This window comes from Polyodon spathula, chromosome 19, assembly GCF_017654505.1.
Source record: "Polyodon spathula isolate WHYD16114869_AA chromosome 19, ASM1765450v1, whole genome shotgun sequence".
NCBI lineage: Eukaryota > Metazoa > Chordata > Actinopteri > Acipenseriformes > Polyodontidae > Polyodon > Polyodon spathula.
In genome coordinates this window covers 17581764-17605511 of record NC_054552.1, presented here as the reverse complement: position 1 = coordinate 17605511, position 23748 = coordinate 17581764, and the positions used below count along the sequence as shown (strand labels likewise).

Below are 23748 nucleotides of genomic sequence, written 5' to 3'. Positions count from 1 at the left end.
TGGTGTAGATTTGTTTTGAGAATGGATCACAAGGTCATACTGTCTGAGACGATAGTCTACCAAAAGATTTCACAGGAATTGAGAAATATGGGACTAAACAGTGAGTGAAACAGTGTTGTAATTTTTTTTTTTAAACTTCTTGTTTGTATTTATTTTCTCACATGCTGCTAAATGCTGATACAAACTGAATAATTTCATTATTAGATTAATTTAAATTTAGATTAATTACTACTAATAATAACTTTAAAAAGTTACAAATAGTATTTGAAAAATGTAAAAACTTCAGGTAAATAGATTTAAAGTAGGCCTATTAAAAACATAATCTCAATGTAACATTTAAATATATTTATATTTACAATTTGTTTTTATACATGCAATGGTAACATATGGTCATTTTAAATAAATAAATAAATAAATAATGACCATATTGAATGTGTGTGGCAGGAAATGGCATTGCGGTGACGTCAGACCAGAAGAAGGACGAACAACAAAGCTATCTGCAGTTTCAACAAAGACGCGGCGTGCGCCGTTTATTAAATAACACAAAATTAAATAAAATATTTAAACAAAAATAAACACTGCTCACAGAGCACAAAAATAAATCACGAACACAAATATAGGTCAGGCTGGGCGCTCGCCTCTGCCTCTGCCATTCTCCACTTACCTGGAGTGAAGAGAGCAGCAGGTATTTATGCAGGTGACCATCTCCCGATTAGCAACAAATTAATCACTTAATTAGTTCGGGAGATGGTCACCTTCTGCACGGGTTTTGTAATGTGGATGGGGCTTCCCATCCACGCTGCAAAACAATAACAAAACTAAACACAGCTACGCCGTCATACAATAAATAATAAACAAACAAAACACACGGCGGTTCGCCGTCATCTATAAACAAAATAAATAATACAATAGGTGAATCTATCGTTTCTGGCAGTATGAATTAACACCGCCCCTAGCCTTGCTCAACACCAAGCCAGTACCAGATATCTTGCGACAAAATAACAAGTGTGAAACCAGCCGTGAGGGATCGGCTCGGCTCCACTCGGCTACAGTATATGGTGATCTGAGCAGCTGAATTACCATCAGCTCAACATCATCATTCCATCAGATCAGCTGCCATTGCAATACTTAAATAAATCAACCGCCATTGTCTTTGTATGTTTTAATGTTACCTGATAATAAAGGTATTGTTTATGTAAATTCATACCTATGATAAACTGGTACTCCTCATTTTTAGACATGAGTATTACATGTATTCCCAATGCCAATAAATTATTCTACCACAAACGAATGGAAATACAGTTGTAGTCAAAAGTTTACATACCCCAATGGTAATTTGTAATTTCTATACATTTCTCAAAAACAAAGAATTTTAGGAAAAATCTTTTGTAGCAAAAGTTTTGCTTTTGTGGATGAGGGAAAAAAAAGTTATAAGAAAAAGAGGTCTACAATTATTTATTTCAGCAATTTTGCAAAACTCAAAAAAATATGAATTCAAAAGTATTCATACCCTTTGATGCAATGATAGTATTATCTACAATGTGCTAGAAATTTAAATATGATAATGCAGAACCTAATTCTGGAAAAGTCTAGAAAGTGTTGGATTGCAGGTGAACATTTGATTGCTGTCATTACCAATAAGTCAATATGGGAAAAAGTAAAGAGATATCTGAAGACCCTGGGCAGAACATTATTTATTGTCATAAAGCTGGAGAAGGATACAAGAAGATTTCTAAGCATCTGAGTATCCGAATTTCAACTATTGTTTCTATTATCAAGAAGTACAAGACTCACGGTACTGTCACAACGCTCCCTCGGATGAACAAGAACAAGTAGAAGAATTGTGAGGAATGTTTATAACAATCCCAGATTGACGGCTAAAGATATTCAAAGTCAATTGGCTGCAAGTGGGAGTGGGGTTTCCATTTCAACCATAGGTCGAGTATTGCATGGTGAAGGTCTCAGTGGTCGGAGGAAATAACCATCTTAGGAAAACATCACAAGGACAATTGCTTAAAGTTTGCAAAATGGCATTTGAATGATAAGTTCTGGGCAAAGGTTTTGTGAAGTGAATAAACAAAAATCGAGCTATTTGGTCACGCTGATAGTCGTTACGTTTGAAGTCTAGTGAGGCATACAAAATGAAGACCATACCTACTGTCAATCATGAAGGTGGTAATATCCTTCTATGGGGCTGTTTTTCCTCAAATGGCCAGTGGCATTGAAACAAATTTTAAAGTGGGGGTGCTGAAAGCCATTGAACAAAACTGTAACCACAGTATATGAATGAAGCCATGCAAAACCAGGGGGTGCTTCCACACCTCCAGCACCCCAGTTCCAGCAAATGGCACAGGAAATTTGGTTCCAATACATGGTAAAATGGATTCCATAGCATACCAAAAGATATTGGCCAATCATCTGAAATTCTCCGCTACAAAACTTGGTTTAAATCGCTACTGGACGTTCCAACACCACAACGATCCAAAGCACACATCAAAATCTATTACAGAATGGTTAAAGAAGAATAAAATCAAGGTTCTGGAATGGCCGAGTCAAAGTCCCAATCTAAATCTGATTGAGAATCTTTGGTATGAGTTGAAGAAAGATGTGCACAAGAGAATTCCTCAGAATTTGAATTAACTGGAACAATTTTACATTGAACAATGGTCAAAAATCACTAAAGAATCATGCCAAAAGCTCACTGACAAATATTCTAATCGTTTAAAAGAGGTTATTATTGCTAAAGGTGCCTCAACTAGCTATTACTTTCATTGTCCTTGTCAGGGTATGAATACTTGATTGAGCATTTTGAGTTTTGCAAAAAAAAAATGCTGAATTAAATTGTAGACATATATTTCTTGTAACTTTATTTCTCATGCACAAAAGCAAAAGTTTTGCTACAAAAGATTTTTCCTAGAATTATTTGTTTTCCAGAAATTTCTAGAAAGTATAAATAAACTATACATATAGTATATGGGATTTGCACACTTTTGACTCCAACGGTATATTCATACTTCAAAATGAGGAATCATTTATCTCAAAAAGTAAAGGAAATATAACCATAGTCACAATGCTGCTCAAATTTTAAAAATGTAGTTATTTGACTCCCCCTGCTGGCCTTGTTGTTAATGTGTGTTTGTATTCGAATGTGCTGATTCCAGTACTTAGACTGCTGCTCTACAGGCAGACCACTTTCTTCTTGGGTTTCGGTGTCAACATGGCTACGAGGTGGGGGATCTGTAGCGCTGGGAAAATCAGCCACGATTTCGTGGTGGCTTTGAAAACGCTTCCCCGCGAGGAGCACCAGGTAAGATTGCTGTATATACTATATGCTATAGTAGAACCTCGCTGCTGTTGGTTGTGAACGAATCTAGACACTCTCAAGTGCTGCCAGGCGATTGCGTGTATTGTGCTTGTCTGCAATGAAAAAGACTGAGACAGTTGCATTCCGTGTTTAAAATCCACTTTGTTGAAAAAAACGACACATAAGTAAAGAATTGAGGTGAAATTTTGAATAGACGTATGTGTAGCCGCAGAACTTCGTTACAACACAAATATGTTACGCGACTAGAACTACCGTAATAAAGTCATATATCTCAAAAGCCATGTTTAGAGATATATAGTGGTGTAGTCATAAATCTGAAAGTGCCTGATAGATTTTCTTAAACAAAAATAAAACGAATTCACGTTTTATTTGTACATTGAACTTGAGATAACATGTACTAGGTAATGCGCGACTTTTGTAGGGTACTCCCTCTGATCAGTACCCCGGTGAAATTCGGTTGATATTGGATATTCGGGTGGAAATTAAGCTAAGCTATTTAATACAAGTCTATTCTTTAATGTGTCCCTTTGTAGGCATGTTTTATGTGCTGTTACTTTTTCAAACTTGGCTTTTTGTACGTTTACTGTTTTGATCAGATAGGACACAAAGGAAGCCTAGCTGCTTTGACCACAGCCTGCATCAAGTAAATACTCATAAATAGTAGTCATCCTTATAAAAATAAAATTCTGCACATAATTTTCTACAGCACATCTGGCACAAAAAGAAACCATTTTACACAGGGCCGGATTAAGTTTAATTGGTCTGTTCTTGTTTTGGGGACCCTCTGCATATCCATTTGCTTCCCTTTACTGTTTTACTATCACCACACTGGATTAACTTTAATGTCAAATTAGCCTTAGCTGATCCATATTTTACCTGATTTGATGTTTGCATTAGCACCAGTTTTGAAAAGGAGCATTGGCCACAGCCTTAAGTTACTGGCAGTTCCCTTCCAAGTGGAATGACAACCGTTACCAAATGGGAAGAGCCTCTCTGACCCGTCAATCACGGCGCACATATTAAAAAGCTGCCCTATCAGGGCCCTGCTGTGAGAGAGAAGTCCCTTCCACCTCCTGCTGAAGCGGGATGTTCTCACAGTAGCATATCGCCATTTTTTTCTCTCACCTTGCTTTGCACTATCCATGTGCTGGAATTTGTCTCTTTTTGCATGGCGAAAACACTCGGAATCGAGTCTCTAGCCTGCAAAACTAATAACTACGGTAAGATTCTACATTTTACGAGTATATTGAGATTGCTAGTTGCCTTAGTCTCCTCATATAGATTCTACTGAATAGAGCTTGTTCCCTTTCAATTGAATGACAACCATTAACGAATAGGAAGAACCTCTCTGACCGTCAATCAAAAAAAGCTGACCTATCAGGGCCCTGCTGTGAGGGGGAAGTCCCTCCCACCTCCTGTTGAAGAGGGACATCCTCACAGTAACACATCGCCATTTTCTGTCTCACTTCACTGAGACAGGTCACAGATTGCTTTGTGCTTTCTTGTACTGAATTTGGCTGATTTGTTTGTTTTTACCTACAAATTTATTTATACCCACGGTAAAATCATGCTCTTAACCATTATTAAGAGTGCTTTTGCCTGATTCGCCCATCAGTTTACTGACTAGAGCTGGTTTTGACCCCTCTTGCGAGATTGACCAGTGGCCATTACTCTTTTTCACTACACGAGGCCTCTTGTAGTTTGATGTATCGTGTGGAGAGCTGTTGTGGTGCTGTAAGGAGACCCCGCGGGCTCACGGCGTCATCTTCTACGCCGATTTAATCAGCCGCAGCGACCACAAAAACAGAAAAAAACAGCTTGGGCCTAGTGCCCCTCCCAAGCCTGGGGCTATCTTAGCGCGGCTGCGCTTGCCCTTGGCAACCACGCCGACTGATGAAGCCGATCCCAGCACCGACTGATTCGACACTAGTGAATAGCTTCGGGGCCGTCTACAGCCCGGCACCAAACGCACTACACATCAGCACCAACCTCGGTGCCGAATGACTCAGCACCAACCACTCTGCACCGACAGCGCTTTCCTCGACGCCGTTCCCGGCACGACTAATTCAGCAACAGTGAATCGCTTTAAAGCGTCTACAGCCCAGCCCCAACCATGCTACTATCGGCACCGAGCGCAGCAAATTCGCCTGCGCAACCATGACGGTCCAGTCGACTGGGTCCTCCGCTGGGTTCCACCAGTGTGACTAGTGCGCGGCGAAGCTGCCCAGGCAGGACGAGCACCAGTCCTGCGCCAGATGCTGCCAAAGCACTTGCAGGTGAGCTGGACTGCTCTCCGTGTAGGAAGTTCTCAAGTAGAACTAAGCACCAGAGAGCAGCCCTATCCCCAGCAGAGTTTCAACTCCCCAAGCCAAGGGAGAATGAGGTAAGTGGTCCAAGGCCCTCCGCAGAGGTCCTCTAGGACCCCCCCCCCCCGCTACAGTGACCAGGGAGCTCTCCTGCACACCTGTGTCACCCTCCCCTTCCCCACCACTGGTACAGAGGCACAGACACCTCTCAGGGGAGGCGAGATGGTCACCGCCAAGGCGGTACCACTCGGGAATGCTCACCAGGGGACAGGCGGTCGGGCATGCCACCTTCGTCGGGCATGCCACAGCAGAGGGCTCCTTACCGCCCCTGCCACATGTGTCACAGATGGAAGAGTTCCAGGCGCTAATGTAGCGTGCAGCTGCAGCCACGGACGTTCCCTGGCCTAGCAGAACAGGAGGAAAAGGGGAACCGCTTCCTCCAGCAGAAAGGGTACCCGCAGCATACCCTCCCTTTATGCCAGGACTTCATGGAATTGGTGCGCTCCTCCTGGAGCAACCCAGCGTCTGAACCCTCAGCCTCCAGAACAGCAGAGTTTCTGCTGCACACTGCAGGAGCCCAAGTAGCGGGCCTAGGCACATTCCCCACTATCGGGGTCATAGTATTGATGCAAGGTTCCATCTTCACCAAGGGGGATAAGGACCCAACCTGTCTCTCCAAGCCTTGCAAGACAACGGATGCAATGCTTAAAAAGGTGTATGCATCGGCAGCGTTATCAGTCCAAGCAGTGAATGCCATGGCTATACTGGTGCTCTACCAGAACCAGTTAGCAGAGAGGCTGCAGGAAAGGGCTACAGAATCATTGATCATTGATGTGAGTCTTGAGAGGCCCCACAAGGCCACAGAGGTCAACTTCAAGTTTTTGCGCCTTCTGGCTTACCGTCAGCGGCCAAGGTGGCATTCGCAGCCTGCTGGGGTAAAAGGGTCTGATCACCGCCCTCCACCCCAGAGTAGACAAGCAGGCAGAGGCAGAGCCAGCAGCAGGGACCACCGCAGGCCAGGGGTAACCGGTTCTCTGGCTGGAGACCCTGAGGGGCCCCGGCTGCCACCAAACCCCCGTCACACTGGATTGACCAACGGCAGCGACCCATGGTAAAGCTGCACCCAGGACTTCTGGGTGCTATTGACAATAAGACACTGATACGCTTTACAATTCCGGATAGGTCCACCACCCTTTAAGGTGAACCAGAGAGAGCGATACTCCTTCAACAGGAGATCGCCAGTCTTCGAAGGAAGAACGCTGTACACTTGGTAAGTCCAAGCAATGCTCTCAGCAGCTTTTACTCCAGTTATTTCCTGGTGCCCAAAAGGGATGGCGGTTTCAGACCAATTATGGACCTCAGGGTCCTCAACTTGTTCCTCAAATAGAGGAAGTTCAACATGTTGACAGCACAGCGTATCCTCCAGTCCGTCCAACCGGGCAACTGGTTCACATCGATCAACCTGCAAGACCCCTACTTTCACGTCCTTATCCATCCCGTGCACAAAAAATATCTGCGCTTCGCCTTTCAAGGCAACGCATACATCCCGGCAATCTGCACCTCGGATCCTCTCACAGAAGGGAAGTGATCACTACAGATGACTCCAGTCTGGGCTGGGGAGTGGTCTGGAAGGGGAGAGGAATAAGAGGTCAGTGGAAGGGAGATTGGCAGCAAGCTCACATAAATGCGCACGAGCTCCAAGCAGTGAGCCTGGCGTTATTACATTTTCACCAGCAATTAGCGCACAAACATGTGCTGGTCTGGACAGACAACACAGTGGTAGCCTACATAAATGACCAAGGCAGTTTGCGCTTACCGGGCCTTCAGCACGCAGCGCACAGATTCCTGTCTTGGACGCACAGAAACTTGCGGTAGTAGAAACACTACAGTCTGATAGGGCGCCGAGCACTAGAGCCCAGTACTCATACAAATTGAAAGTTGAAGACTTGCCCGATTGAGACGATATTAACCTTCTTACAACACCTGTTTGACGCAGGGAAATCGGCGTCCACTTTGAAGATATACCTGGCAGCAATATCAGTGTGCCATGACAAAATTGACTCGTTGTCCCCGGGAGCACATTTTCTGGCAGTGCAATTTCTTAAAGGGGCTCGGAGGCTTAGTCCTCCCATGAAAAGTATGGTCCCCAAGTGGTATCTAGTACTGGTACTGCGGGCCCTTATGGGTCCCCCATTTGAGCCCATGGCGTCAGCAAAACTGCACCCTGTTTCATTGAAAGTGGCATTTTTAATAGCCATTACGTCTGCCAGATGAGTCAGTGAGCTTTATGTGTTGTCAATCAATGACACATGTATGGCTTTCACTGGAAGTGACTCATGGGTAACATTAAGAACAAATCCATCCTTTTTGCCAAAGGTGGTATCCTCATTCCATATTAACCTTATTATCAGTGGTTTTAGAAACTTTAGAAACCTCCCCCGCACGAGTCAGAGGAGGGACATTACGACCTATTGTACCAGGGGCCAAGCAACTTCGTAGACTTTGCTTAGATGAGTTATGCAATGCTGCTACATGGACAGGTAGTCAGACATTTGTGCATTTTTACCGCCTTGATGTGTCAAACCGAAGACACCCTCTCTGGGCTCTAGAGTTTTGCAGGCGGCATGCCCTTAGGTGTCATGTGGGCTCTGTTGCTGTCACTGTTGGGCTGTACTGTCAGTAATCTGGAGCCACGACAGCTTTGGTACAGCTTTCCCATTCGGTAATGGCTGTCATTCGTATTGAAAGGAAACGTTATTACCATGAACCTGGTTCCCTGAAAGAGAATGACAAACATTACCCTTCGAGGTTGTGTCTTCAGATGGCCTCTGATTTCGACAGATAATGGCGATGTGCTACTGTGAGGACGTCCCTCTTCAGCAGGAGGTGGGCGGGACTTCCCCCTCACAGCAGGGCCCTGATAGGGCAGTTTTTGTATATTTGATCAGAGATTCACAGTCAGAGAGGCTCTTCCCGTTTGGTAATATTTGTCATTCTCTTTCAGGGAACCAAGGTTATGGTAATAACCTAATGTTATATATTATGTGGTCAGGGGAAGTGGAAGCTGTGTGTTTTGTGACTTTTAGAAAGTTTATTAATTGGCTCGAACGCTACATTAATTTGATTTCCCAATGGAAAAGAGATCGCTTCATCGGTACCCAGGCACCAATATTGGAATGGTCAGGCACTGTATAAGCATTTTCATAATAAATCAGTAAAGTTTCTTAAGTGAATTCTTAGACAAGTTTCTGCACATAGAAAAAAGTACCTGTTCCGACTGCACCAGTGAATAGACTCGCTGTTTTAAAGTGTCATTAACAAAAATTAAATGTATCCATAATGCATAACATAAACACTGCAATGCTTTTAAAAGCTCCTCATCATCTGGGCTGTATGGTGACAGTAAAAATGGCTTTCTTTATAATCTTTATTAAAGGAGAAAAAATATGTTTTTCTCTAGAGTTATTGTACAACAAAGCTTCCTAAATATTTAAATGCTTACATGAACAATAGTAAATAATAAATTGCAGTAAATTTCTTAGAGTTTTTTTCACCATCAGTGAATTATATCGATCATCATAATAATAATATTATTATTATTATTATTATTATTATTATTATTATTATTATTATTATTATTATTATTAACACAACAACAACAACAACAACAACACAAATGCAAGTTAAAATAACAACAGGCATCTGAAATGGTCCATTCTGCTACTGGACAGAAATCATGCAGGTCCTTGCAGTGTGTTCAGTCATTTACCAGAAGCAAACTAAACTGGCCACCAGGTTCCTAAACGTAGTCTAACACAGTGGTTCTCAATCCTGGTCCTGGGGGAACACTGCCTCCTTACAATTAAACCCTTAAGTGAACTAATAATTTGCCTAATCTGAGCTTTTTAAATACAGTAGCTTATAAAAAGTTTAAGAATTTAAGTTCATTATACAATGTTATACCTAAAGTGAAATCTCCATCTGTTAAAAATATTTAAAAAGCTCAAATTGGGCAAATTATTAGTTCAATTAAGGGTTCAATTATGTAATTGAGTGCTTGGTTAGAACAAAAACCAGCAGGGCAGTGTTCCCTCAGGACCAGGGTTGAGAACCACTGCTCTAACAGGTAGTACTAATAAGGCTGTATTTATTTTTAAGTGTGAGTGTGCGTGTCTTGGGCTAGTCGACGAAACAGAGAATGGAAGGTGCCCACTTGAACACCCCAGAGATGTACCCTACTTAGCTCAATCCAGTTGTCATGCTGATGTGCTGGGGAGACCGCACTGTTGTTAATCCCCGGAGCCAGCATCGCAGTTATCGTGTATGCTGATGCGCTGGGGAGGCAAAATAAGCTGATCCAGCCAGCATTACACTTCAGCCATCAACACCAGACAGAAGGATATCTACACCGTCAGATGGAAAGAAACGCAAATAGATGGAGATGCAGATGGATCACATTAGTTTACTGTAAAGCTACATCTTAGTTGGTGCTTATCTTGGCGAGAGCCGAGTTCAGCATTACGTTTTAACATCTACTCTCATATAATGGAAATATATATATATATATATATATATATATATATATATATATATATATATATATATATATATATATATATATATTTACACTATTCTTTCAGAAATGGGAATTGTTTGAGTAACTGCGTATTACATGGCAATTGCACAGCTTTGTAAGCGATGAAAAAAATACAGACTTATACAAGCATAGTTTAATTGTACCCAGTGAACGCATGGTAAAGCAAGGTAAGCTTTGTAAAGTGCAGTGAGGTATATTAAAAACATGGTCAACTGTGGTAAATGAATACCATATAACCAAATGGGGTAAAACAATGGGGGAGAATGCAAATTACTGTGCAGATTTACTGTGGTAGCATTTAATAAGGGACATTAATCTATACACATAAAAGACTAATCAATTCAGAGTTATAATAAGTAGACAAAATCCAGCAACTGCTGGTGAGCAGCCAAGAGTTTACTGTTCTCTTAACCGGTCCCCCAGCAGGTCACATCCCAGACAAGGTTCCCATCAAACAGGAGAGGAGACAGCTAACAGCTGACCGCACAACTTCACACTAATGGGATTTTAATGGACCTATTGTTGTCTTGGACCAGCTTAACCAGCTTCTCAACCAGCACCATGTCTCCTGAACCAGTACAGCCAGCTTGTAGTAGTCATTTCTGGAGTTACCCCAGGGTGAATACAGATCTTTAAAATCATGGTAAACTCGTGCAGACATGCTTGCGGTACCATCAGCAGCCACTGATGCAAGGAATTAGTTAAAGTTAAAGGACAATATATTCTCATGTATTAGAGATGCACTGCAGCTTTGCAAAATGAAACAGGTTTCATCTCATTACTCACTCAAAAAAAACTAATGTATTTTTTCAGGGTGACAAGAACCAGTAAAATATCTACTAGAGCAGCCTCTTTGGGAGAGAGAAGTCTTTCTACTTTGTTGGAAGTGTAGAGAAAGGGAAATGAGTGTTTGTGTTAGGATGGGTTTTGTATAGCAGCATAACTCAGCTGCCATCCTACTCGTATATTTTTAGGAGCTTGTTTGAAACCAGAATGACAGCATCCATTAATATTATGGCTCCATTTTTCTCAGGTGACAGCAGTGGCAGCTCGTGAACTAGGGAGGGCTCAGGACTTTGCAGACAGGCACAACATCCCCCGAGCGTACGGGTCTTACCAGGAGCTGGCTCAGGACAAGGACATTGGTGAGGAGGTGTGGCAAAGTGGCTGGTAAAGGGGAACAGGTGTAGCGGTGATGAGATGCAGGAGTGACAGGCAGACAACGATAATTCAGTGAATAAGCTTTATTGCTCTTTTTCCAGGTCTGGCAACCGTCAAATAATAAATCCCCGGCAATACACAAGAATGTGTAAAGCACAGGGATAATGAAAACAAGGGCACAGTCCCGAACAAAAAAACAACGGCACGGTCATCGGTCCTGGGTGATCGAAAACATGCAGGTCCTCAGTGCAGTGGTGCTCCGGATAGTGCTTTCCTTTTGACAGCTCCGGAGGTGTGCGTTAACTGTCTATTAGTGCGACAAAGACAGACAATTACAGACAGACAGAAAATAACACACAACACGTATAACACTCTTCACAAATACTCTCTGAGAGCTCCTCTCTCAGTCCTTCTCTCCTAACGTTAACCCAAACGAAGGAAAAGATCCGCGTTACCCTGGCCCCTATATGTAATCCCGCATGATATCTAGGTAAACGGTTGCAGCTGCCCCTCGTTTACCTTTCAAGTCAATACGGTCTTACAACAGAGTCTCGCTTCTTTCCAGGCTGACCCACTTCCTGGTCCCGGAAACGAACTGTCAGGCCAGCCCTTCCAGATACTTCTCCTCCCGTTCTTTAGCGCCCTCACAGGTCGGGAGGAAGATTTGTCACCAGAACTCATTGTATTTTTGTCACAGGAGGGCAGGAGACTTCAGATAAGTGCAAATGGGATAGTCCTAATGGGCTCCAATGGGCCTGATTCTCAAAGCTATTTACACTAAATCGGCATTAGCCCAATTATTTTGGGCAGTAGCGAGATGAGTAGAGGCTGAAGTCAGGAGATTTTTATTAAAAATCTATCACAAATTCTTAAGGAAGGTACCCCCAAGTTTTGCTATCTCTGTTCAGGGAGCTGCACTCACCCATGCACTGACTGCTCTGAAATCTCTCAGCCAACAGCATTGTCCTTGCCATGGTAGAAAGAACTCTTTGGGGTGAACGCAACAGACAGGCCCTGTTTTCTGTTGCAGACGTGGTGTACCTGGGAACGATTCACCTGCAACACCATCCTGTGGGTCTGCTGTTTCTGCGGGCCAAGAAAAATCTCTTATGTGAGAAGCCGCTTGCAATGAACATGAGGGAGGTTCAGGATCTCACTGCTGCAGCCAGGGAGAATGATTTGTTTTTAATGGAGGTAAGGAACTGGGCCCGTGGTACCATGGTGTAGTGTCAGTGCAGTATTGTAGTGTATTTGAGAACGCTTCTTCATTTAAGAATGGCTATGCCCTGGTAATTGGTGACGGTGCACCTCACGAGGGCGCCGAAATCCCGCGGCTTCTAACCTTCCCTGACTTAGGGAGGCAAAATTGGCAGGGACTGTTTCTCCTTATCACGCTACAGTGGTCCCTACAGGACAGGTGCCTGGTAAGCTCAAGCAGACTGCTGGAGAGCTGGCCTTTGTCCTCCAGGGGCTGGCAGCTTGCCAACATCCACTTTGGAGTTCCTGGGTGTAAAAATTCAATTGGCTTGGTTGTGGGACCGGAGTACACTCACTGAACTCCAGGCCTCCTGAGCTGTTGTGGAGAGTACATTCTAAATTGGAGAGAAAAACAGGAGTAAAGCAATGAGGCGCTGTACATTATAAAATGTATAAAACACCAATCATCAATCTAGCACATAAATTACAAACTAATGTACACACACATAGCACATTTTATTTTATGGTAGTACAGTGCTGAAAGAAAATGCAAGATAAACTATGTACAGAACAGCAGTCCTTCTGAAGTTCTTAAAGGTGGTGGTGTTGTTTTTTTTTTAGTTTAGTTGTAATTCCTATACTCAATCCCGTAAGAATAAAAACAATGTGCTTACTGTCTATGAGAAGATTTAGTTTTGGTTTCTCTTGCAGAGACATTACAAACAAGCAAGTTACAGTGAGAAAAAAAATAACTGAGTAGGATATATTGTAGTTTTTACAGAATCAAGATGATATTCTGAGGTAATTTTTGGTGCAGAAAATCATCTGCGTCACGCTCTTGGATTTAACTGTCACATCAGCATTGTCCCGCCCCTTAACAACCAATACACACTCCTGATTCGCTGATAAAGTACTCCTCTGAACTTCCAACTCCCACCTAATAGGCTCTTGGTAACTGTCACCGATAAATGTACTATAGTCAGAGTAGGTTCGCCACACACGCTGCCACATACAGGGAGGCTACCGTATTACAGAAAATAAGCAACTGCGATACTTCTAAAATGTCTTTATTTATTAAATCATGTAATAAAATATTGCAGCGTTTGAAAATTGTAGTATTATTAATAAAGGCCACTGTCTTTTTAAGCACCGCAGTCAGTTTGATCAATTTTAAATAAATGCTACGGCGCCAAATTGAATACGGTATTATTTGTATTTTGTTTCAATAAAAACGGTGCACCAGAGCGCTCTTTCACCCGTAGTATCTGCCTGTGTGTTTCTCTGTCAGCTGTCTGTTCTTGGACATGTCACCACTCGAGCAACCTGTCACTGTCACATAAGGTAGTTTGAATTGAATAAACAAGGCTTTTCGGTGCTGTCAGTTAGGATTCTCCAGATAAGCTATAAGCAGCTCAAAGTCTGCTTCAGGAGGAGCGACAGAACCACTCAGAATGATTGTAAACAACATTAAACAGTAAAGGAAATAAACAAGTAATTACAATGACATTTGAATCCCCTGTCAATTGGCACACTGTAAGGGTTCAGGCTGTACTTGCTTTCCGCAGGCTGTGTGGACTCGCTACTTCCCCGCTTCCATTCAGATCAGTGATTTGCTGGCCCAGGGCGCTCTGGGAGAGGTGAAGATGGTGAGGGTGGAGTTCGGGATGCCGTTACTTAACGTGTCCCGCGTTGTGAAGAAGGAGCTGGGGGGCGGAGCACTGCTGGATATTGGGGTCTACTGCCTGCAGTTTGCTTGCATGGTGTTCAATGGAGAGAGACCTGAGTCCGTCCAGGCTTCTGGATGCCTGCTGGATACAGGTGTGTGTGTGTGCGTGTGTCTGCTGGATACAGGTGTGTGTGTGTGCCTGCTGGATACAGGTGCTTGTGTGTGTGCGTGTGCCTGCTGGATACAGGTCTGTGTGTGTGAGTGTGCTTGCTGGATACAGGTCTGTGTATACATGTGCATGTACCTGCTGCATACAGGTCTGTGTGCATTTGCGTGTGCCTGCTTCATACAGGTCTGTGTGAGTGTGTGTGTGTGTGCGTGTGTGTGTGCCTGCTGCATACAGGTCTGTGTGCATGTGCGTGTGCCTGCTGGATACAGGTCTGTGTGCATGTGCGTGTGAATGCTGGATACAGGTCTGTGTGTGTGTGCCTGTGCCTGCTGCATACAGATCTGTGTGTGCCTGCTGGATACAGGTCCGTGTATGTGTGTGCCTGCTGCATACAGGTCTGTGTGAGTGTGTGTGTGTCTGCTGTGTAAAGGTTTGCATGTGCATGTGCTTGCTGGATACAGGTGCGTGTGTGTGTGCGTGATCCTGCTGGATACAGGTCTGTGTGTACATGTGCATGTGCCTGCTGCATACAGGTCTGTGTTTGTGCATGTGCCTGCTGGGTACAGGTCTGTGTGTGTGCCTGCTGGATACAGGTGTGTGTGTGTGTGTGTGTGTGCATGCTGCATTCAGGTCTATGTGTGTGTGCATGTGCTTGCTGGGTGCAGGTATGTGTGTGTGTGTGTGTGTGTGTCTGCTGGTTACAGGTCTGTGTGTGTGTGTGTGTGTGTGTGTGTGTGTGTGTGTGTGTGTGTGTGCGTGTGCCTCCTGGATACAGGTCTGCGTGTGCATTCATGTGCAGTCATTCACGGGTTTTTATTTCAAAGACAATGACTGCTCTTTTTCTTTATTAAGGCCTGCCACAGACATTGTAATGTACATCAGAGTGATTTTATTTTGAAAACCACCAGCTCCCTCTTGTGTCAGCAAAACAAAAGGAAACAAAGTGACGGATCACAAGATGGTGCTAGATTTGTGGCTTATCAAGCCTGTGTCACTGTGACTCCAGCACCCAAGAAAGGGAAGCCCAAGTCTCCAGTGACCGAGGGAGAGCCGTACCAGTCTCCAGTGACAGATGGAGAGCCACACCAGTCTCCCGCCTCCACCGCTAGAGGGTGACTACCTGCTGCTCCCGCCTCCACCGCCAGAGGTAGACTATCTGCTGCTCTCGCTTTTCCCACTAGAGGGAGACTACCTGCTGCACCCACCTCCAACACTAGAGGGCGACCACTTGTTGTGTTCACCTCCACCGCAGAGGGAGTAATCGATAGCCAGTTAATCCCTCGGCGACAGTATAAAAACAAGCAGCACTGACTGAAAAGGTTTCAGTGTGTATCCAGCAGTGGAGCGAGACGTGAGTCGTAAGACGAGAGTCAAGAGGAGAAAGCAATTGCTACCTGTGCTGGTTTACACCAGCATGATACATGTTTTTGTTTCGTGTCTGTTTGTTTTGTCCATCGTGCCATTTTATTTTGAGTGCAGTGTTTGTTTCTGTTTTGTTCAAAACTTTTATTTATTTATTAATAAAATGCACAGCAGCACTTGTCTCACAATCATGGGTGTCAATTCTCTTCCTGGTCTGACGTCACCACAAAGCCATCTTTCCGCAGTTACATACATCTATAGCAGGCAAATAGAAATGAAGAGCAACTACTGAACTCAGGAAAGCACCTCCACACAAACTTCTCAAATAATAATAAAAACACTGAGTCATTGCAACAAGAACCACTCTGAACGAAAGCAGTGATTCTGAAATGTTTGGGACAAGCAGGAACAAATAAATGACGAACAATTTGATTGTGTACTGTAAAGGTTTGTGAACAGGGTACACTATTCCAGGGTGGATGAGGCTGTCACTGGTTCTCAGGTTTCTATTTCTTTGCAGGGTGGATGAGGCAGTGACTGGTTCTGTTTCTTTCTATTTCTTTGCAAGGTGGATGAGGCTATGACTGCGGTTCACATGTTTCTGTGTATTTGCAGGGTGGATGAGGCTGTGACTGGTTCTGTTTCTTTCTATTTCTTTGCAGGATGGATGAGGCTGTGACTGGTTCTGTTTCTTTCTATTTCTTTGCAGGATGGATGAGGCTGTGACTGGTTCTGTTTCTTTCTATTTCTTTGCAGGATGGATGAGGCTGTGACTGGTTCTGTTTATTTCTATTTCTTTGCAGGGAGGATGAGGCTTTGACTGTGATTTTGTTTCTTTCTATTTCTTTGCAGGGTGGATGAGGCTGTGACGGGTTCTCATGTTTCTATTTCTTTGCAGGGTGGATGAGGCTGTGACTGGTTCTGTTTCTTTCTGTTTCTTTGCAGGGTGGATGAGGCTGTGACTGGTTCTGTTTCTTTCTGTTTCTTTGCAGGGTGGATGAGGCTGTGACTGGTTCTGTTTCTATTTCTTTGCAGGGTGGATGAGGCTGTGACTGGTTCTGTTTCTTTCTATTTCTTTGCAGGGTGGATGAGGCTGTGACTGGTTCTGTTTCTATTTGCAGGGTGGATGAGGCTGTGACTGGTTCTCTTTTTATTTCTTTGTAGTGTGGATGACGCTATGACTGGATTTGTTTCATTCTATTTCTTTGCAGGGTGGATTAGGATGTGACTATAGTACTCATGTTTCTATTTATTTGCAGGGTGGATGAGGTTGTGGCTGGTTCTGTTTCTTTGCAAGGTTGATGAGGTTGTGACTGTGGTTCTCAGGTTTCTATTTCTTTGCATTTTGGATGAGGCTGTGACTGGTTCTGTTTCTTTCTGTTTCTTTTCAGGGTGGACAAGGCTGTGACTGGTTCTCAAGTTTCTATTTCTTGGCAGGATGGATGAGGCTGTGACTGGTTCTGTTTCTTTGCAGTGGATGAGGCTGTGACTGGTTCTGTTTCTTTCTATTTCTTTGTAGGGTGGATGAGGCTGTGACTGGTTTTGTTTCTTTCTATTTCTTTGCAGGATGGATGAGGCTGTGACTGTTTCTCATGTTTCTATTTCTTGGCAGGATGGATGAGGCTGTGACTGGTTCTCATGTTTCGATTTCTTTGCAGGGTGGATGAGGCTGTGACTTGTACTTGTTTCTATTTCTTTGTAGGGTGGATGAGGCTGTGACTGGTTTTGTTTCTTTCTATTTCTTTGCAGGATGGATGAGGCTGTGACTGGTTCTCATGTTTCGATTTCTTTGCAGGGTGGATGAGGCTGTGACTTGTACTCGTTTCTATTTATGTGCAGGGTGGATGAGGCTGTGACTGGTTCTGTTTCTTTCTGTTTCTTTTCAGGGTGGATGAGGCTGTGGCTGTAGTTCTGTTTCTATTTCTTTGCAGGGTGGATGAGGTGGTGACTGGTTTTGTTTCTTTCTATTTCTTTGCAGGGTGGATGAGGTGGTGACTGGTTGTCACAAAGACGGCCGGAGTGGGTGGCGTCAGACCAGAGCCAGGAAATAAACAACAAGAGAGGTGGAGTTTGGTGGAGCTGAGCGAATGGTCTCGCTCAGCATTTAATAAGTGAACAGACAGTCAGGAAATAAAAAGGTTGCAACAACCAAAACAAAGGACACAGCACTCGTCGCCAAAATATAAAGACAAACAAAACGGACTATACAGACAAAACATGGCAAGCAGATATTTTAACGATTACGATTATTACAATTATTACTATTACCTCCGTCTCCAATCCCGTTCTCCACTCACCGAACACACAACCCAGAGAGGGTGAAAACATGCAGCTTTTATGCAGCTGTACCGAGATTCGACCTCTAGTCAATCATTCAATTGGAGTCGCGGTACAACTGCATGTGAATTAATAAAGTGCAATTCCCCGTGCTCACATATTATTACTTTTTACTTGCATGTGAAGTGCTGTGCAATCCTCTTGCCTAAATACAAATATACATTTTAAACACTGTTGTTACACAGACCCGTTTATATCCCGTGTACCAATGATTATACACCAACATTAACACACAACAAAAATACACACAGGGGCGGGCACTTTGCCAGATATACCCCCCCCCTTGTGCAAAGCACACATGGCCTCAATGGCCACCTCCGCCCTTAAAATCCCAAAAGTCTCGCTGAAAGTCCTGGGCTAAGAACAGGGACTTTAAGGGGTTGCCTGGCCATGCTGTCAGCAGACGTGCTGACAGTGGGGCGAATCTCTCCACCTGCTTTACCACTGGCAGAGAAAATGCTGCCAATGGTGCGGCTGTCAGCAGACGTGCCGACAGCTCCCAGACTGACTCCTTCAGCCGGGGCAAGTCCAGCAGCGGAAAAGCTGCTGGGGTTGGTGTTCTGCAGACCTCCCCGAAGATCTCCAGCAGCGAAACTGCTGCAGTGGAAGGTGGTCTCCTGACCTCTCCCCCCTTTATAGCCAGCAGCTCCCTCTGGGCCAAGCAGAGCTGACTGTGACCCCTGGCGAAGAAGTTCCAGCGACCCCAGGGGATGTGGAGCGGCTGGCAACCCCAGCCAATGTGGAGTTGCTGGCAACCTCAGGCGAAGCAGTTCCAGCGACCCCAGGCAATACGGAGCGGCAGGCAACCCCAGGCGAAGCGAGGCAGGGAGTCAGGACAAGCTGGGGTGAGGGCGTTGGCCCTCTTCTGGGGCACTGTGGCTGGGCGGTTCTTCCCCGTGCTTCCCTCAGCAGCCTATGCAAGGGCTGCTGAGGACCGCCAGTATCTAGTCTTGGTCCTTCTGGTGGGGGAAGTGATACCAGCAGGCATTCACGCTCTGCTGGTGGACAGGGACCCAGCAGGCATTCACCCTCTGCTGCTGGACAGGGACCCAGCAGGCATTTACCCTCTGCTGGTGGACGTGGCAGAGGCAGAGGCAGCTCCTGCTGCTCTGCTGCTGCCGATGGAGGTGGCGGAAGCGTGTAGTTTCCTGGCGGTGGAGGTAGGAGCGGCGTGTAGTCTCCTGGCGGCGGAGGTGGGAGTGGTGTGTAGTCTACCCTTATTACAGGGGACTGGTGCGGCTCTCCCTCACTTGCAGGGGACTGGTGCGGCTCTCACTTGCATGAGAAGGTGATGGAGGCAGAGGAAACACCTGCTCCTCTCCTCCAGGTGGTGACGGTAGGGGAAGTGATACCAGCAGGCACTTGCCCTCTGCTGGTGGAAGTGGGAACAGCTCTCTCTCGGGCTTTGAATCCCCCCCGTCTGGGTGCTGGACTCTCGTGGTCCCCCTGTCTGGGCGCTGGATTCTCGCGGTCCCCCCGCCTGGGTGCTGGAGACCCTGCAACCTGGGCTGCTGTTCTATTTATAGCTGCATCTAGGTAGCAGAGGACCAACTCCACACCTTCCTCCAGGGAGTCTGGGGTGTGGTCCCTCTCGTATGCCTCCCATCGCTCCCTGTCCATCAGCCACAGGACCCGGATGGCTATGGGCATGGACTGTGCCTCTAGTGGCTGTTCTCTTTCTGTTTCTTTGCAGGGTCGATGAGGCTTTTACTTTGGTTCTCATGTTTCTATTTCTTTGCAGGGTTGATTAGGCTGTGACTGTGATTCTGTTTCTATTTCATTGCAGGGTGGATAAGGCTGTGACTAGTTATGTTTCTTTCTGTTTCTTTGCAGGGGTGGATGAGGCTATGACTGTGGTTCTCAGGTTCTCTAGGAATAGGATGGCTGTCTGTATATGTACCATTTCCATTCAGCTGCCAAATGAAGCATTCATCTTTGGCACAAAGGGAACTGTAAAGGTAAAAAGATTGATGGTAACGTTTAAAGGAGTCCTAATCTATGCTTTAAAAAGCATTCATTATCTGTTACTAGCATCAGAGGTGTGCCATAACCCTTTCAATGTAAAATATACATTCCTTGTCTGTTACTAGCATCAGACTCTTCCTGACCTTTGATCTCTCATAATGTCATGTGATTTTACTAAGCCACACTGTGACATTAAATAAAAAGACAGCTCTTGTTCAATGCACTGATACCACTTGTGTGTTAATGTAATCCCATGTATAAAATTATAGTTATTGTCATTTGTCTTGCCACCACCCCTACTTTTTAAAATATTAATTTCAGGTAAGTTACATGAAAAACAGCCTTATCATTTTATTTGACCATGTTAACAAGCATGTACCCACCTTAGAAGGATCTATTCTGTCCCACAAACACTGAAAATAAACTAGGGATTGAGGTTCATCACCAGATTAGGTGCTCAGACGATAGTCTAGAATGTAAGGTCAGGGCTCAGTCAAATCCCCTTACACAGACTTATCTAAAAAGTGTCATTGCAATCTAATTTGCTAGGACTCTATGCTTAAAGATACTGAGAGAAACTTAATAAATTCCACAATGTTTTGATTAGTCACTGAGTGTTTGTCACTGAATTTATGAAGTTTCTTTTAGTATTTCTAAATTGAGCGCTCTAGTGTGAGTAGTAGCTATGGATGATACGAATCTCTGTTGCCTTCCAGATCCCAGCTCCCATGTGGTCTCCCACCTCTTTGATAGTGAATGGGAATGAATCTCAGTTCCCACTGCCTGAGTTCCCAGCCTCTCAATTTCCCCAACAGTACCGGGCTGCGCTATGAGGCTCAAGAGGTTCGGCGGTGTTTACTTGCAGGTACTGGGTTGGATAGGGGTGTGTTCTCTGTGAGTGTCTAATTGAATTGCTGATTATACACTTTGGCGTGCCATTGCTCAGTGGTGAAGCCCCTTCTAAATGATTTGAGGGTTGGATGAAACATCTCAATAGCAGTGGTGCTCATCCTTTTTATCTTTAGATAAAGTAGATGTCTGTCAGAAATGCAGTCCTCACTGATGTTCCATTATTGCTAATCATTTTTTCTGTACAATAAATAATCAAGAAAAAATTATCCATAACATTATGGTAACAGATTGTTTTCTGTGGTTATTGGGGTTTGGGACATTAAAAACCATTTTCATGATCCCTTGCTTGCTTATTAAATATCTCTAGGCAGTAATCCCCATTAAATATAGTAGGCAGTAATCCCCATTCCCCATTCAAAGATGTTAATAGACAACAAGTACATTGTCACATGATGACTAAAGGGTTGATTTGATCAGCCTATACCCTGGTAAGCCACAGCTACATTTCATCAGAGCATTTTACAGCACTGGGCCATCACTTTGCATTAATCTATGCTGATTCCAGTATTACCCAGAAAAATAGGTGCTGATGCAGTCCAAGGGCATTCCCCAGAGCGGTGAAATGTTCTAATAAACCCTGCTGTGGCTCATCCCAGTGGGGTACAGGCAGGTCAGAATTTCTGCAGTGGCGACTGCCACGACTGGTAAAGCATTCCTACAAAATGGATTGGTATGTTCTTTTGTAATGAAGACAATGTATTATCCGATCAGGTGCTATGGTTACAATACTGTGTTGCATTGTATGTGTTCTTGATTTATGAAGCCTAATAGCAGATATATTTTGCCAGGTCTCAAGGAGAGTCCCAGAATGACACTGGAGGACACAGCTCTATTAACCAGTATTTGTGACGAAGCTCGCAGACAGGTGGGAGTGGTGTACTGCCAGGATGCAAAATAGAGTGTGGGAGGAGGCTCACTACTCAACTATACCATTCTATTGCTGATTGTATAGTGAACTGTCCAATGCTGGTTTTTATTTCCACTAATAAACTGAAACATTCTCTAATCCAATATTTTCTAATCTGTGTTGTCTTTTGTTGTTGTATTTTACCTTTTAAACTTTTTTAATGTTTTCCTTTTGAAGAGCCCAGGTCCATTTCAAATGCCTCCCAAAGTACCACTGAAAAGAGACCTTTTCATGCCTTCTGCTGGTGAAGATAAAAGAAAATGTTTGTTTACATATAGAGGTTCTGAATTCCCATTTGGTTTGGGCTGCCTGGCTGCTTTTCTGGGATCTGTCTCCCTGATTGGGTTTGGCATGGCCCTGGTGTGCTGCATGTTCTCCTGGGAAACCCTGGTTTGTGGCATGTTCTCCTGCACCCTTAGGGTGTTGGAGTAGAGATGGATAGCGATACACTGACATGCTCATTAAGCTGTTTATTAGACACACAGCAGGGAACTCAAATTAAAGGACTGTATTTACAGACAAAGATGTATTTGTTCTTGCAGGATATGTCGCTACAGCCTGTAGCTCTTCCACAACAAAATAAGAAACAAACATGCTTTAAACGTCAGGATGTGACTGAATTGATATACAAAGTAAATATAAGCAAACAGAAGAATACATGAGTTAAGAGAACAGTGGTACAGAGATACTTTCACTATTGCTTTACTTGATTATTGGTTTGTAAAAAGAATTTGAATATAGTGGAGTTGTGGAGTTTATAGTTTGAGAATATAATCCTTTGTGATCAAGTGGTTTGCAGTACTCAGATGTACAAGCAGGTGCTCCAACAACGACAGACCCAAAGTTCACGGTTCAAAACAGTTATTTTATTTGTTTCCTGGTTTGCACCTGTTAAATAATAAGGCTGGCTCTACTCAACAATGTGTATTTCCAGCATGTAAACCACGGGGTTCAGTCCTGAAATAATAATACAAAGAACAATACACAACTCAGACACGGTCACGTCTCCTGACAGTGAGTGCTCTGAGTGTAGGTACGGTGCAAGTTAATTACAGTGACAGTCGTGTAGTGTAGTCTGGGCTTGATGCTGGCCTGTAGTGACAGCTGCCGGTTCGTGTTAGCCATCTAACAGTGACAAACACAGACGGTTAGTTTCCACAAACAAACAAAACACTTAACACTATATGCTTTACACAGTCCATTTACTTTCTCATTCAATCTCATAACCACATCAAAGAAACAGATTACGTTGTCCCATCCCCAATAATAACCTTAATCATGCCCCCTGCACTAGCTAGTTCAGACACATCTGCTCCAATCCATGACTGACACATCGCATACCGCTGTAGAGCGATGACTTCGGGCATTGTAACTCCACCCCCTTCCTGGATGGATGGCTTCCGACTGACCCTGGAATGAACTGCCAGACCAACCAGTATGAGGCACTCTGTTCCTGTTAGACAGCGCCCTGACAAATCAGGAGGGAGATTGTTAACTAGGATTCATTTACTCTCTGTCACACCCTTATGCATGACAGATAATAAATAATAATAATAATAATCTTTATTTTTATATAACGCCTTTCATAATGGACCACCGTCACAAAGCGCTTTACAAGATACGAGACTAGTATAACTTTGTATACCTATACAAGAAGACACAGGAAGGCAGATAGACACATAGACAAAAGAAAGGATGATGAAAGGAGTTACGCCATACCACAGTAGTTCATAATCGCGCAGTGCTCTCCCCAAAAAAGGTTGCTTGGCTCCCCAGAATTCAACCGTTTGAAATCCAGCCTGAACCATCTGTCCATATATTCTCCTGCAGACGGAGACAGGGAG

The 23748-nt window shown here is 44.1% G+C and overlaps 1 protein-coding gene across 1 annotated transcript; it reads left to right on the top strand.

The window, feature by feature from the left end:
* The first annotated feature begins 3165 nt into the window (after positions 1 to 3165).
* On the top strand, positions 3166 to 22001 carry LOC121294381 (trans-1,2-dihydrobenzene-1,2-diol dehydrogenase-like). The gene is given in 8 exon segments (XM_041218010.1): positions 3166 to 3307; positions 11262 to 11373; positions 12420 to 12583; positions 14152 to 14404; positions 19954 to 20078; positions 20802 to 20872; positions 20874 to 20950; positions 21786 to 22001. Coding segments are annotated over 8 exon segments (1002 nt in total). The 5' UTR covers positions 3166 to 3217; the 3' UTR covers positions 21896 to 22001.
* Positions 22002 to 23748: the final 1747 nt, after the last annotated feature.